This window comes from Python bivittatus, unplaced genomic scaffold (assembly GCF_059951505.1).
Source record: "Python bivittatus isolate LINGU-HERP-01145 unplaced genomic scaffold, Pbiv_v1 ctg000840_np1212, whole genome shotgun sequence".
NCBI lineage: Eukaryota > Metazoa > Chordata > Lepidosauria > Squamata > Pythonidae > Python > Python bivittatus.
Window position 1 is genome coordinate 18,187,399 of NW_028277113.1, and position 16,180 is coordinate 18,203,578.

Below are 16,180 nucleotides of genomic sequence, written 5' to 3' on the forward strand. Positions count from 1 at the left end.
ATAGGAATTATATACTTGCTTCGTTTTACGAAATCTAAAATATATTGAAATAAGATAAGCTCTACCCTGAATATTTTTTTTTTCCTGGATACGTCGCAGCCCCCCACTCCCTTTCCTGGGACAACTCTTAAGTGGCAAGGAGCGGAAATAGCCCCGTTTTGCGACACCGCGGAGCAAGGACGCCGGTTTGCCCTGCTGGTCGCCGCCTGGCCCTCTGCAGCTTTAGCCCCGCCAGCCCACTTCCTCCCTCGTTCCTTTCGCCCGCCCCCTCTCGCGAGTGAGGCAACCGGCACGACTCTCGCTGTCGGCCCCTCACGCACTCCGTGTCACTGGCAGGCAAGCGCCTCCCCTCGGCTCCTGGCGTTGCCACGCCGCTCAGCTGATTGAGGAGGACGTTCTGCGGCGGCGATTGCCGCTGCTGAGTTAGGAGTAGCAACCTCGGCGGCAGCAGGCGGCGGCGGCAGCAAGAAGGCTCGCGGCGCAGTAAGCCACCGCGCCAGAGCTTTCGATTCTCTCTTCCTTTCGCGTCACTCGAGCGCGCGCGCGCGCGCAGGCCCCCGAACTCAAGGCCGGGCAGCTCGTCCGCCCCCCCTCGCGCGCCTGCACACACACACACACGCGCGCGCGCGCGCGCGCACCCCCGCTCGTCATCACCTTCGTCGTTTCCAATTCCTTTCTCGTAGTCGCGCGAGCTTCCTCAGCCGAGCCGCCTCCTTCGCCTACCCCCCCCACCCCCCGTGGGTAGCTCCCCTGCTCTCCGCATCTCGGACTGTCACTCCGGTGAGAGCTGCTCGCACAAACCCCCGTTCTAAGCCTTCGCTTCCTTCGAGGGGGACGAGGCCGGCATGTCCGGGCAGCAGCCGCAGCAACTGCCGGCGACGGCTCCTCTAGCACCGAGCAACCCGACTCCCTCGCCGGCCTCGGCCGCGCTTCTCCTTCACCCTCCGCCGCCGCCACCACCGCCGGCCACTTCGGCCCCGCCGCCTCCCCCTCCTCCGCCCGCTGTAGCGGCGGCGGCGGCGGCAGCAACAACAGTCTCCGCTGTCTCCTCAGCTGGGCCCATGTCTGCCGGGAGCGGCAGTAGCGCCCCGGCCCCTTTCCCTCACTGCGGCGATCCAGCCCTCAACGAGCAAGAGAAGGAGCTCAAGCGGCGCCTTAAGCGGCTCTACCCGGCCGTGGACGAGCAGGAAACGCCGCTCCCTCGGTCTTGGAGCCCGAAAGACAAATTCAGCTACATCGGCCTCTCACAGAACAACCTGCGCGTCCACTACAAAGGTGAGAGGAAAAAAGGGGCGACAGACAAGGCCGAGGCCAGCCCGCTTCTCTCCCCGGCCTTCCTCCAGCAGAGCCGCCCAGGCTGCCAAGCAGGTTGTGACAGGATGGTCAACAGCTCCCGCAAGAGTCCGAAGGCAGGGTTGTCTACCTCTTCCACTATCTAGAGAGCGAAACCCCAACCCGAGTATTTCCTGGTTGACCTCTGTTCCCAAACACCACCCCAGCAAAGCCCTCCCAAGACTACAGTAGAATTGCCCCCCCCAGCCCACTTGCACCCACTACTGTCGATGGATGACACCCTGCTTCTTAATGCATCATTTTTTGCTTCCACCTTCAGCAGACAATACTGACGCCACCACTCTCAACTGCCCACTTTCCAATAGATCGAATGGCATATGCTTTCTCTCTTCCTTCAATCAACCCCGTTCTTGATGCCTTTTGTTTTTTCTGGTCTCTCTCTTTATTTCCTTTCTGCCCCATCTACCTCCACCTTCATTCCTTTGAACCGGATTATGAGCAATTTGGCCTGTTTTTTTAGAAACTAGGCCTGGGATTACCTGTTTTTAAACCAGATACTCCATCTCTTAAACCCCCTCCCACTCCCCATTTCTTTTCCTCATTGGGGAGGAAGCATCATTTTTAGAAGAAATCAATATGCGAGAGGAGGAATGTTAAAAAATAGAACAACAGGAAACAAATCTCATTGGGTCCTCTGAGAAAAAGTTAGGAAGCCAAGTAGCCTCCCTCTCAGCTTCATTTTTTCACTCTCCAAATATAGGGACACTTGGATGATCCTTTATCTTCTAGTTGGGGGTGATGTGGGTAGAATGGGTATATAAACTGTCATTTTCTTCAGCTGATCATTTCTCTTGTTGAATAACAACTTGGGGTCAGGGGAGGAGAAAGCAAGTCAGTCAGTGTGACGTGTCCAATTAAAAATAACCGGTTAGGGCAAGAAATGTGTTTGTTTAGCAAGAGAGTAAAGGTCAGCAAAAGTTGGAAGAATAAATGTAAAACTGTTAAGCATGTAAAAATGAAGAAAGAAGATTAGAAAACCATTGTTAGTTTTTGTGAATTCACCCTGCATGATGGTGGACATTAGTCTCAATATTTGCTAATGAAAAATTAAGGTAAAAAGTGATGTACAAAAGAAGCTATGTTTTCTGTTGTGCTGAAATCATTTGGGACAGTTCATGTTTCCTTCTGATTTTATATATATATAAATATATGTACACACACACATACATATATATGTATACATATACACACACACACACACACACACACAACCAAACAGGAGCACTTTGCCTAGAATGTAGCTAAACGGAAACAGATCAGAATCTATTATGTAGAGCTTTCTGATTTACATCTTAGTACATAGCAAGCACAAAGTTCTCAATATTTAGATACAAGCATGCATCTTCTACAAAATGTGGTACAGTATACTGATAGTCTGAAATTCCCTGTAAGAGATGAAGAAGTTTCCTTATTTTGATACTGAATTCCTACAGAGTGAAATAATATTTTTAAGTCCAGGTATAAAGATTTAAATAACTAGAAGTTTGGAGTTTTCCAAGCCAAGTTTTTGTTAGGATGACTATCTTTTGTATATGGTACAGTATGGTAGTGCTATAGTGTATATAGGAAATATGTAACAATTTAATGGTTCACAGATAAAGCTAAAGCATTAAACTATCACTGAGCAATATGAGGATGATTTTCTCTCCCTGGGCTTGCATGCTTCTCCTTGTGGCTATGAGAAGGACTTTAGAAGCCATTGCTTCCATTTTTATTAACTGCAACTCTTCATGTCATCAAAAGTCAGATCAGCTTTGATTTATCTTAGTTATGGTTAGAAATAGGCTAATTTCAGGGTATTATGAAGCTATGCTCAGTAACCATAATTATCAAACTCTAGGATTTGGGAGACATGCTAAACTGCAGATAAACTTAAATAGAAATGGATGCTTTTGAACTCCTTGCAGCCTTGCTGAAGGATGAGATGATAGCAAAGGGGAAGGTAGAGACTAGACTTATTCTTGTTAGGCTAACTATGATTTATGTACTGCTATGTCTGAAATCTAGTAATTAACTTCCTATGGATTTTTGGTTGCTTTGAGTTAATATGCCCATGATTTACATTGATAACCAGGAAATATGTTATACTTTGAGAATAATTTGTAGCTTTCCCTAATTCTTTCATGTATTTTATTTTGTATTGTACTTCTTTTTTGTGTGATATTAGTGATATTGTTATATTAGATAGTAAATATAGTATGTAGTCTGGCTTAATGTAAAAGTATAATAGTTGCTTCTTTCTTTTTCTTTTACTGCAATGCTCAAAAATAGTTCCACTTCAGAAAATTTGGATTGAGATGACTTCACCTATAGAGAAAAAGAAATAAAACTATTAATTCATTAATCATAATAACTATGATTAATTCACAATTACTGTAATTCAAACATATATTTAGTTAGCTGAGAATATATAGAGAGAAGAACATTGAAGATCTGGCTGTATAGATGCTGTTTGAAATTTGTCTCAGAAAAAGTATATTTGGAGAGATAAAGTGATAGATTATTTCAGTTCAAACAGAGTATAAGACCTAAAAAGTCAATTAATCCAAGTTAATTGCCAGTCTTAGGTAAAATTCTCAAATGTAAAGAACAATTCTTTATGCAGATAGTAGCTTTGCTATATAAGCTACATCATCTAGTAAAATACCATGTAATAAAAGACAGTGGAAAAAGATATCTAGAAAATCTGTGCAGTGACTAAAAAACTAGAAAATGAAGGCACTTATTCAGAAAAAGAAGATATTGTGTTTTTACATATAAAATTCTGAATAAGTTGAATAATAAGTTTAACAGTTTTGCTATTAGCTATATAAACTTAGCATTTTAAAACTATAATGGGATGTTCCATTAAACTATAAATAGATTCAAATGAAAGTTTGTAACTTATATAGATGAGCACAGCAAACTTATTGTGGAGAGGAAAGAATGGTGTACTGTGGTTTTTTCCCCCTCAGATAGTTATTTGAATGAATTACTTAGCACTGGTTCTCCAAGCATATTCTACAGCAATAAGATTATGTGGGAAACACACAAACTATTTTCTATAAGTGTCTGCACTAATTTTCAGATAGTTGAAATGCAAGTGCTCCTGATTAAAACCATCTCAGCTGAGCATTAACTTATATTGAAATAATAGCCTTGTTGCTTATTATCATTTTATAGTACAATTACAAATTAAAAATATATGCTACTGCTTAACCCAAACTGCATATGGATATGAATGGAATAGCAGTGTTATTTTTTCCTGCTCCTTCTGTTGCTTAAAAACCACTTAAGTGTGAATTGAATGTTGGTCTTCCAACCCTATATTTTAATGGGCTGTATGCTATCTTTTGTTTTTCAATCTGTTGATTGTCTGCATAAGCATTTAACTCTGCATTAACTATTACTTTGATTTAACTTTTTCAAACTGTTAATCTGCTCCAAGAAAAGGAGGAAGTACATTTGTAATTTATCCACAGGGCATAGACTACCTATGCCAGCAGAAAATAATATTGCTATAAAATTTGCAGTCCTGATTGCTAAGCCCTACTCTGGCAGTTGGTACTATACTTATTGTTTTAATGCAGGACAAGTTAAGAAAAGTTATTGGTGGATTCCCCTAGATTCATTTCTCCTTTCACCAAATGTCACTTGCCATCAGGAAACAATTATCATTCACTTTCCCTGATGTGGACGAGGTGGGTTAGAATGGGATTGAGCAAGTTTAGGCAAGTGCTTGGATGATTTAGCTATTTGTCAAGTTATATAACTAACAGGTCTCAGGTGCAGTGGCATTGGACTCTATCAGAAGATTATTTTTGAATACAGATCTAGCACTCTTGTGAAAGAAAGCTAAATCTGTGTCTAAAATTAGCCTTGACAAGTTGCATGCATGGAAATGGAACGTAGGATGAAGGAGGGAACAATCAATAATAACTCCATCCTCACCAAGTGCTGCAAGGGAATGTCATTGCTGGCATAAGAGCATTCAGAAGTAGCCATGGAACCAGAGTGGATTAGGCAAAATGGTGCTGCATCCCCCACCATCAACATCATAAAAGTACAGCCGCATGAACCTTTTGTTGGCAGAAGCAATGGAAAAGCTGTAATGCATACAATGGTGACAGAACCCGCAACATACAGTTGGTAGAACTCAGCTCTTTCTCCCAGTTTAAATCAACCTTCTGAGCAGTATAAGACTAGCAATCCCTTTATAAGGAGCTCATGTAAAGCCTGACAAGCACTTCAAAAAGAACCAATCAGGTAATACAAGAGGAGATACATTTGAAAATGTATGTATTTTCAAAATATATGTACAGTAATTTCAAATGTAATAATTGGTTTTGAATCCTATGCAGGTATCTAAATAATTTTGTATCTGCAAAAATATTTAGCCATGATTAATCTTATTTACTGCTTTGAGAGATTTTTTTTTTTTTTTAGTGAATACTAAAAGCAAATGTCTTTTTCTGGAGAACAAAACAAAAAATACTTAGTTACATAGTAGTTGTAAAATACTTTGAGTATGTTCTTTGCTTTAAAGAAACTATTTAAATATATATAATGCAGTGTTAAACCCATTGTAGATTGCTTCAGGTACAAGGGAATAGTTGTAAATCAATCATTGTTTTGATATGACTTTTACAAATGGATCTTTCCTTGTTTTCTAGTCAAAATGATGATAAAGATGATGACGATTTATTGAATTTGTATGGCAGCCAACTCCCAACTACTCTGGGCAATTCACAAGTAAAAATATTAAAAACAAGAAAAAAATACAATAGGCAAAAATAAAAGAAAAATTGGACAGGAACAAAAGAGAACCAAAAAACTATACAATCCAAAGGGGACTTCACTCACCCTCACCAAAGGCCTGGTGAAGGCGCATGTCTACATGGCTCTTCAAAACACCAGCAGAGTGGCGGCCATCCTGATCTCAGAGGAACATAATTCCAGAGGGCAGGCACTGCTAAACTGAAGGCATGGTTCTGGAGTCCCAATAGATAGCATTATTTGATCAAAGGATACCATTAGGAAAATCAGATTTTTAGCGTCTCACAAATACTTGATTTCGTAGCTGTTCTATTAATGAACACATTGTCTTCAATTTCTGAAATATATTTTAATGTATTTTTCAGGCCATGGAAAAACTCCAAAAGATGCTGCTTCGGTTCGCGCCACTCACCCCATACCTGCTGCTTGTGGAATATATTACTTTGAAGTAAAAATTGTCAGTAAAGGAAGAGATGGGTAAGATTTTCTTGTGTATTGTTGCAAATGTAGCTTGATTTATACAGGTTGACATTTTAATGAAAATTAGCAAAGTGCATGGAACTACAATTTCTATTTTTCTCCATATATTTAAAGATTTAATTCAGTTTATTCAATTGAAGAGTTGTTATACATGAACATTTTTCAGTTTTTTCAATCATCAATTTCCAAATAGTCTAGAGGAATCAAATGCTCAGCCTGACAAGCCTACTTGCTTTGCAAACAAATTCCTTTTCTTTCCATTGGTTATTTAGTACAGTATCACTGTCAAATCAATAGTATGCATACTATCTGGCCACTTCATAGATAGAATTTTCTGTTCTTCATTTCTGCTTTCTGACAGTGTTCTAGTGAATTCAAAGTTTATGGCTCATTTAAATGATCTAATGCAGTCTAGAATTTAAAGATGATGATTTCTCTGATTGAGTTAATTTCTTGGTCTATAGAAGGGTCCACAACTTCTACCTCCTAAAGGGCCGCTTCAGGCTTTGCACAACATGCTGATAATTGTGTTCCAAAAGTGAATGAGGGTAGGACCTTTTTTTGTGGAGTAGGAGTTTTAAGGAGTCAAATTAGTTGCCCTAAACATCTGTAACATCTTCTTTCTAGACAATTCCTGAGGCTACAAGTCTATAATTCTCTATTCATGTATGAGTATACAGTCCAGGTTTGCACACTGTACTAAAGTTAGATGTGGTTGGCTCATTTGTAGCTAAGTATGTTGTGTAAACACATGCAGTTGGATCAGTTCAGTAAACCATGGTTAAATCAATAATAGATTAGCTGTTGTGGAAATAAAGCTATCAACTTTTGTAATGATGAATAAAGACTGTAATGTGCCGTATAAGTAATTAATAATATGATAACATTTTTATAAAACATGTTAGAACGTTGGAGGAGCTAAATGCTTCCTCAGCCTATGGCTGGCAAGCTGGACCTCATTTAATACTTCCTAGTTTTGAGGAATGTGATAATGTGAGAGTTTATATTAGTGATATTGATAGAATAAATGTGATCAGGATACAAAGTATTTTTAACAGTTGAATTCTCAATGAAATTCTTTTAAATATAATTCAAGCCATGAATCTAAATGAAAATGAATGATCAGATACAAATTTCATAATCATTATGGAAGTCTTTGCTATGGAAAAAAATGTAAAAACATTTACTAATTCCTGCTTGTTTCTGAAATTAAACACATTTATAGTAGGATATTTTACAGTACACTGTTCAGTACACTTTTTGGGTTCTTTTTATTCAGTGCACTTCATAATGTCTTATAGTTTCAAATAGTATGTTATATAACTTGTTTTGTATTTATTTTGCAGACAATTATTTAGTTAGAAGTTCTTCATTTTTCATGTTCCAAGACTTGTTTTCTCTCTGGGGCAGTATTCCTGTTGAATAGTATTCCATGCTTGAATATGGTAGTTTTATTATTTCCAGTGCCTTATGTCCAGCATTTAATTTGTGTCTTTGATCCAGCTGTGACAGGTTCTTTTAGGAAAATGCAGAAAAAAACAGTTTAGGATAGAGGGAGTCCAGACCCTGGTGAATAACAACATTGGGAAAGTGGACTCCTAACTGGGTAGCTTTGGTTCAGTTGTGCTTTCTTAACCGAGCCTAGCTCACAGGTTTGTTATTGTGTGGAAAAATAGGGGAAAGCACTATATATACTGGCTTGAGCTCCTATACAAAAGTTGGGCTATAAAATACAATCAATAAATAATAAGCAGCCTATTAAACTTCCTCCTTATCTGGTACTTGCCTTCTGTTGTGGAAATTAAGAAAACAAAGCATTATGTTGTTGAAATATTTCCAAGCCTTTTCTGATGTTGTTCTGATTTTGTTTGCTGTCTTGAACATACTTTAGAACTGTTTCTTTACAGGTAGCCCTCGCTTAATGACGCTAATTGGGACCGGAAACTCCATTGTTAAGCAACTTGGTTCTAAGTTGAAAAACCACATGACCACGCTGCTTAGTGATGACAGTTCTGGCAGTCCTGGGTGCTGTCATTAAGTGAGGACCTCACATGACCACGACTTACAACTTCCTTATTGATTTTGCTTGTTGGAAGTCAGCAGAGAAGGTTGCAAATTGCAGTTGTGACCGTGGGGATGCTGCGATGGCTGTAAGTACGAGGACCTGTCATAACTATCATTTGTTCAGCACTGTTGTAAGTTCAAATGGTTGCTGAATTAGTGGTTGTTAAACAAGGACCACCTGTACTAATACTGTAACTTTTAATTTTATATTTACATACAGGTACATACACAAACACTTTCACTGTTACTATTTCTGTTAAGAGTTTCAGTTACTTGAGTTTTACACATTCAGACTTTGATTAACTTAAAAGTAAAAATGTACCGGGAAGTCATTTTCTAAGGGCTAAACTATGTATACACTAGGTGTTATGTACTGATGCTTTTTCTTAAATTGCAGAATGAGGGTGGGTGAGATTTAAGTACACAGGAAGCTTTACCTTTTCTTTACCAGCCATCATCTCTCAAAAATCTCCCTTTTTTCCATGGAATGGTTGTAAGCAGTAGAACAGTCATTAGTGAAGTTTATGCCAAAATATACTTTAATATATTTGTTGTTCTATTGAATCTATTGTTTGCCTGCCCAAATGAATGTTTTTCTTCTGTGTAGTCAAACCAGATTTTGTTTACTATTTCTGTATAGATGGTTCATACATATAGGTGAGATAATAAAATTTCTTGTGGAGAATTCTTTGAACTTGGTTATAAAATGGCTATCAAAACCCTTAAAGAATGCAAACTTTATTACAATTTCCAAGATATTTGTAAGCCAGAAGTTTATGCAAATGTATCTGCCTTTTTTCTGGAACCCCTACAAATAATATTAGCAGTGGAAAGATCTGGAAGTACAGCTGATGATCTTTAATATTATGAATAAACTAATTTAGAATGCCATTAAAACTATATCATACAAAGCCTTTACTTTTTCAAAGTAACATTTTGTAGTAAAAAGTTATTGATGTTGGCATAAGAAAAGTCTCTACGTATTGTATTAGTAACTATATTCTGTAAATTGAAATTACTCATAGGGCAAAGTGTAGGTAGAGTTCCCACTCAGCTTGCTAGTCTTCTTCAGTTCTTGCTATCTGAGTTTTAAAAGGGGAAAGGGATGAAGAATGAGTAAAAACAATGTTAATTCAAACAATATGGGATGAATATGTCAGGTTAGTCCAGATTTAGCACTTTTATATTCCATTGATTTCAGGTGTGGGAGGAAGTATATGTTATATTCTCTGACTGAAATTATTGGACATATTGTCAGCCCCTCTCTACACATATTCACATGTAATGCTAGGAGACTTGCCTACAATGAACACCAGATAACATAGGAATTCATTACTAATAACAGTTTACATGTTCTCTTTCTCCTTGGCCATTATATCAGTCATCTCTGTGATGACTAACCAGATGTAATTTTGGTATTGTCCTGATTTTTATAAACAAAAACATAATCATACAGTGTTGTGTTCTTAAACCATGGCTGGTTTTAACTTATCTGAGTCATGGTTTTGTATATGGTCCAAATATTTGCTTTGAGCTACTTTCTGCCACCTCTTGGCAGGCAAAACAGAGGGGTATCTTCTGGACTAAAATGGGTTTGGGAACACTGTATTAATTAGCTTTCCCCAGCCTCTTACTATATTGAAGGAACAGCCTGTGCATTATGAGAAGAAAGCTCTGGAACTCTGAGGAAGCTTCTGTAGAGGGGATTTAACTTTGCTGCTGTTCCTACTACCTAACTCTTTGTTGTGTTTGTGTGTGTGTGTGTGTGTGCACGCACGCACACCTTCGAGTCAGTGTTGACTCTGTGGCGACTGCTTGGACAAATCCCTGCAGTTTTCTTGGCAAGATTTCGGAAGTGGCTTGCCAGTGCCTTCTTCCTAGGACTGAGAGAGAATGACTGGCCCAAGGTCACCCAGCTGGCTTTGTGCCTAAGGTGGGATTAGAACTCTCCCAGTTTACAGCCAGATACCTTAACCACTATACCAAACTGCCTCTCAGTTATGTCTAGAGAAGAAAGTTAACCACTGGTCATCCTCCAATTTGGATTTGAATAATAGCCAGGGTCATATTTTGCAGAAGTTAACCTCAAATGAGCCATGGTCTCAGAGTGTAAATAAAGCTCTTTGCTTTAACCTCAGTCTCTGTTATTGTCCAAGTTTAGAGATCATACTAGCCACAGTGTGGTTTAGCTAAATGAGCAAAAGTGCTTTACAATTCTTGCCTTTTGCTGTATTAAACCATCACTAGTGCCAGTAGTTTGTATTTGTTCACCATCTTGCAGGTTTTCCTCATTTCTCTGTTCTTTGAAACCGGAAAGTGGATAGATAGCTGCTCTTTAAAATATAATTTATAGTTTATTTTAATTGTCTAAACTATATAGAAACAAAACTTGGCCTGTAGAAGACTTGAAGATGTTGAAGTCTATTTCTGTACAAATACCAGTACTCCTTTGAGATTGCAGAAATTATTGACCAATAAGCTAGGCTACATCCTTAAGTTGTCTGAACATATCATTTAGTATCTGTGTGTGCACTGAAACAGAAGCTTCTGAAAACATAAAAGGAATGGACTGTATATTCAAGGTGATGTTTAAAACTGATCATTTTCATATATAAAATGTGTACTACAGATGGCATAGTGAATACTGACTAGAATTCCCAAGCATGATACATATATTGAGCCCTTTTGCCTTGACACTTAAGACACAGCAGCCACATGTGTAGCCAATAGGTGCATTACATCAAGAAGTGCATAGCTTGTGGATACAATTATGATCCCCTCCTTAATATGTGATAAGATATATCTGAACAGCCATAACGTGCTTGGATCTTCTGTTATAAGTAGTGCAAATTCTGGATATAATAAGTTGGATTCAGAAAGTCCATTCCTTATAGTTTTCTCTGATCCGGATAGTACAGTTTCGGCTTAGTATTTGACATAATTTTATCCATGTAAGACTTAATGTAATGAAAGAAAAATAAGTGCATATGTTAGGTAGTGAAAATATTTAACTATGTGCTTTTTTTGTTGCTTGCCTTGTGCAATTCTAGAGAACGTTTTAGAACCTGAACCTGGCTATGTTTACTCAAACATAAGTCCTGTTAACTTTCTCCAAAGTATGTGTAGTATTACAGCAAAAGCACTGCAATCCTGTAACCAATTTTTAGTAGAGCTCTATTGGATTCTCCTGTAAATCTGTCATTTTTTTTATAATGAAGATAACTTAATTCTTTTCAAGGAACATTGTATGATAATGCAAAGTACAGGCTTTTTGTAAAGATGGAGTTTTAATCTGTTTAAGCTTATTGTAATTATTCTGGAGTAGATATTCAGGAAGAAAATGTAATACTTTTAACTCCACATCTCAATTGTATTCTATTAATTGGTTTTTTATTTTATTTTATTTTATTATTTTATTTGCAATGGAAATTTGAGTTCTGCATTATTATAAAATTAGATTAGAAGAACAGCTGAGTGAAAGCGTTCTTATATTTACACCTTATCTCTATTTCAGGAGGTTCCCTCTACCACTACCACCCATTTATTATTAAAGCCATTTCATTGTTCAATCTGTAATACAGAAATGCATATAGGATCTAGACCAGTGTTTCTCAACCTCAGCAACTTTAAGAAGGGTGGACTTCATGCTGGCTGGGGAATTCTGGGAGTTGAAGTCCACCCATCTTAAAGATGCTGAGGTTGAGAAACACTGATCTAGACACTGCCATTTTCATTTGGGGGGACATAAAAATCTTTGTTTTTTTAAAAATAGACATTAAGGAAATATCAGAGTGTTATACACATATCTTAATGTACATTCGTTAGGGATTCAGTTTCAGTACCTTGTCTTTTATAAAATATGTTGTTTAAGCTTGCATCAAGTTTTTAAATAACTTGAGTTATTATAAACGCAGTTTGGGCTATGAAAAACTGGAATGGCAGCGTATTCAGTTAAAACAACTTTTGATGCATTAGCAATATCTACAACTTCTGAGTTAGTATTGTGATGTGTTTGGAAAGATCCAACATCTGCTATAATTTTATAGATAATTGAAGATGGATATTATTAATGATAACTTTGGAACAAAGAGTTGCAGCAGTCAGTACGAACAAATCATGACTAAGAGTCTTAAAGAATATTAAGTATGTTTCTTCTAATCTTAAGATTAATTCAAAAGATTGTTTTCATATTTATTGGGCATCTCAGAAAAAGTTTTTAAAAGATTGGCTGTGAACTTCATTGTGTTGGAAATGGAAATTATGTAAAGGCAGTTACATATATGGCTTCCCCTACTATTATCCTCTTTTTATTTGATATTTGTAAGTTTGTTAATAAGGCTTTGGAAAAAACAGTGTGATTTGATTCTAAATTATGTATCTGAGCTTTGGAATCTGTCATTATGTGAAAAAATATGGAGCTGTTGAGCATGTATAACAAAAACCCCCTCCTCTTTCACACTGGAAAGACAATGCCATGTTGGATTTACAATCTTGGATTGATCATCTGTTCACTTTTTGCTTATGAACTGGTTTTCTGTTGACATAAATGAAAGAGTAAAAAGTATTGCTACATGTGGTGAAGGTGTTAATGCTGTATTTAAAAACTGAGCTGTTTTTAAAGTATGATTTTGTGAGCTTTCATTGCAGCTTTCTGCTATCTCATTGATTTTGTCTCACTCTCATGAACAAACTGATTACTGGCTTGGAGCCATACTGTGTAGAGTACAGGTGGTCTTCGTTTAACAACCACTCGTTCAGTGACCATTCAAACTTAACAATGGCGCTAAACAAGTGGTACTTATGACCGGTCCTCCAAGTTCTAGCAGTCACAGCCATTTGCGACTTTCACTGACAGCTTCCAACAAGCAGAATCGATGGTTGCAAATGGTGACCATGTGACATTGTGCTTAATGACAGTGCAGGATTTGCTTAACAACAGCAACCAGCAGTGCCATCACTAAGCAACACTGTCATATGACATTGTACTTTACACCCGCATCACTTAGTGACAGAAATTCTGGTCCCAATTGCCATCGTTAACCAAGACTACTTGTAGTTTTGTAATGGATATTATATTGGATTGTTTTCCAGTTTAAATAGAATTATGTTGGACTGCAGTCTCAGTTTAAAATATGAATTGGTGTCTTGGTGTAGAATTTTTGTGTGATCATCTGGAAAGTTTGCAGCTTTTCTGATATTCTTATGTTTAGAATATGTTGCCTGTCAATTGGTTGTATGAACTGTATAAAAAGAGAAGCATATCTTTTTAAATGATAGAAGTAAATGGAATTGATCAAGTGCCACATATATTTTTATCTGCATATGGCTACTGTATGTCATTTATTGGTCAGTTATTTTAGTGCCTCAGAATGACAATATAATAGTATCAGTGAATTAAAAAAAATTACCCCATGTTGTCTAATAAAGATTTGTTGTATTTAAAGCAAGAGCTAGGGTTTGGGGAGACATTCAGTAAAAATTGTAGCCATAGCAATGTGGTAACAGTCCTTTCTTTGGATCTCTGTGCCAGCTAAGTAGACATGAGGGAAAAGGAATCAAATTGTACTACATCTGAGATTCTATCACTAAAATGTTCCTTTTGAAAAAATCAGTAAGGCCCCTTTTAAATAGTATTACTTACTCAGTCAGAATAATTAACTGAATATTCTGAGTTAATTGGAACTCTGGTGTTACCTGTGGGTTGTTCATTGGTTTGTTATATATCAAAATATATGTGGATATATGTTCATTGTTTTGTTATATATCAAGATATATGTGGATATAGAGGCTGTTCTAAGTGGGTTAGGATAGAAAATATTGTATATGGAGAACAGAATGAAGGACACCTCTTGAAACCTAGTTGCAGGAGAAGTGACAAAAATTAGATATTGGTTTATCAGTCAATAATATGCTACAGGTGCAAAAAAAACAAATGCCAGTTTAGGCTATATCAACAGAATAGTCAATAACTTCTGAATCACAGGAATTAATAGTTTATGTTGCATTGGTGAAACCCATCTTGAGCACCACTGTCATGTAAAAAGGAGTCAAACACATGAAGTCACTGAATAAACTCTGTCAACACATGGTCAGGTGTTATCAGTATGCTGATGATACTCAGTCTTATATCTTAATTCCAGGCCAAATAGATGAGGAAGTATTATCCAGGTATCGGGATGGGGAGGAACAGGTTTAAGCTTAATCCTAGCAAGGTGAAGTGTTTTGTGTTTGGAAGCTATAGTATCTGCTTCTAGAGACATACCATCTTTAGTTATGGGCAGGGTCGCGCTCTAATACATGGAACTGGTTCATAAGTTTGGAATCTTTTTTAATTTACAGTCCCTGCTTGATGAGTAGATGGCAGTATGGCCTTGAGGACTTTTTCATAGTTTTATCTGGTGAGCCAGATGATACAACTTCGTAGATTTAAGTTATAGAAATACTCCAACTGAATATTATAAAAAACTTCCTAACAATAAGAACAATTTGGCAGTCAAGCTAGTTATCCAGAGAGGTGATAGGCTCCTCTTTACTGCCTTACTGAGTGGCTTATGTTTTTATCTTTTTCCCATTGATTCCACAGCAAAGGTCCATTTTATCATATTTGTAGCAAGATTTTAAAAAATAAACACAATGCAAAAATGGAAAGGGCAAACAGTGAGACAAACAATGAAATACTAAAACCAGTTAATGAAGAAAAAAACTAAACTGAACAAAGAATAGAAAAAAAGACCGTCCCCAAAAATAAAAGTACCCAGAGAAAATTTTAAAAGCCCAATACTAAACATCCAAAAATATATACTAAACATCTAGAAATCCCTGGCTTACAGAAAATACTTTATAATACCATATTGGTATCAAATAGATAAAGAAACAATATAAATAATATTATTTTATTATTGTAAAATATCATGAAATATGTACCAAAGAAGAACATATTGCTTCATTTTTTGATTAGTAGAAAATATTGCCTTTTCCAAAACAGATAAATTATACATTTCCGTAATATCTGGAATAATATTTTTCCAATTTCTCAGTATAATTCTTTTGGCAAACCCCCATGACTGTTTCAGCCATAATTCCTCAAAGACAGATTCCATAGTTTTAGAATATAGTTCAACATAATATTAGCATCTTTAATATTTAGGGATTTCTTCATAAATTGACTGACATTAAAATGTTATTCCAAAAGAAAGCAAGTAAATCATAAGACTAGATCTTATGAGTGAACCCTCAATTTTTTTACATTTCCCTCAGAAACTACATACATTAACTAGAAGCTGATAGTAGACTAAATATCTGAAGCTGGGGCTTACAATGACTGACAGAGCTACAAGTTTAGCAAATCCAAAACTATCCTGAGCACCCCATTTCATGCTGGCAGTAGATTTATACTGACAAGTATATTTAATAGAAGGTCCCCAACGAAGAGGATCTCAGACCCCGTACTCTCTTGGACGGCACTGGATCCAAACAAACTTGCATTCTACATAAATTATAGTATAATCACAACTGTGCTCAGCAAAGG

General features: G+C 37.2%; 1 protein-coding gene across 2 annotated transcripts in view; it reads left to right on the forward strand.

Moving 5' to 3' along the window:
* The first annotated feature begins 350 nt into the window (after positions 1 to 350).
* RANBP9 (RAN binding protein 9) overlaps positions 351 to 16,180 on the forward strand; it is a 48,750-nt gene continuing 32,920 nt past the window's right edge. The window contains exons 1-2 of one of the 2 annotated variants that reach the window (XM_088130893.1): positions 351 to 1,275; positions 6,474 to 6,585. In XM_088130893.1, the coding sequence (XP_087987019.1) occupies positions 846 to 1,275; positions 6,474 to 6,585 (542 nt within the window). In that variant the 5' untranslated portion in view covers positions 351 to 845. The remainder of the gene's footprint in view (positions 1,276 to 6,473; positions 6,586 to 16,180) is intronic. The other variant, XM_007431746.3, reaches the window with a different exon arrangement.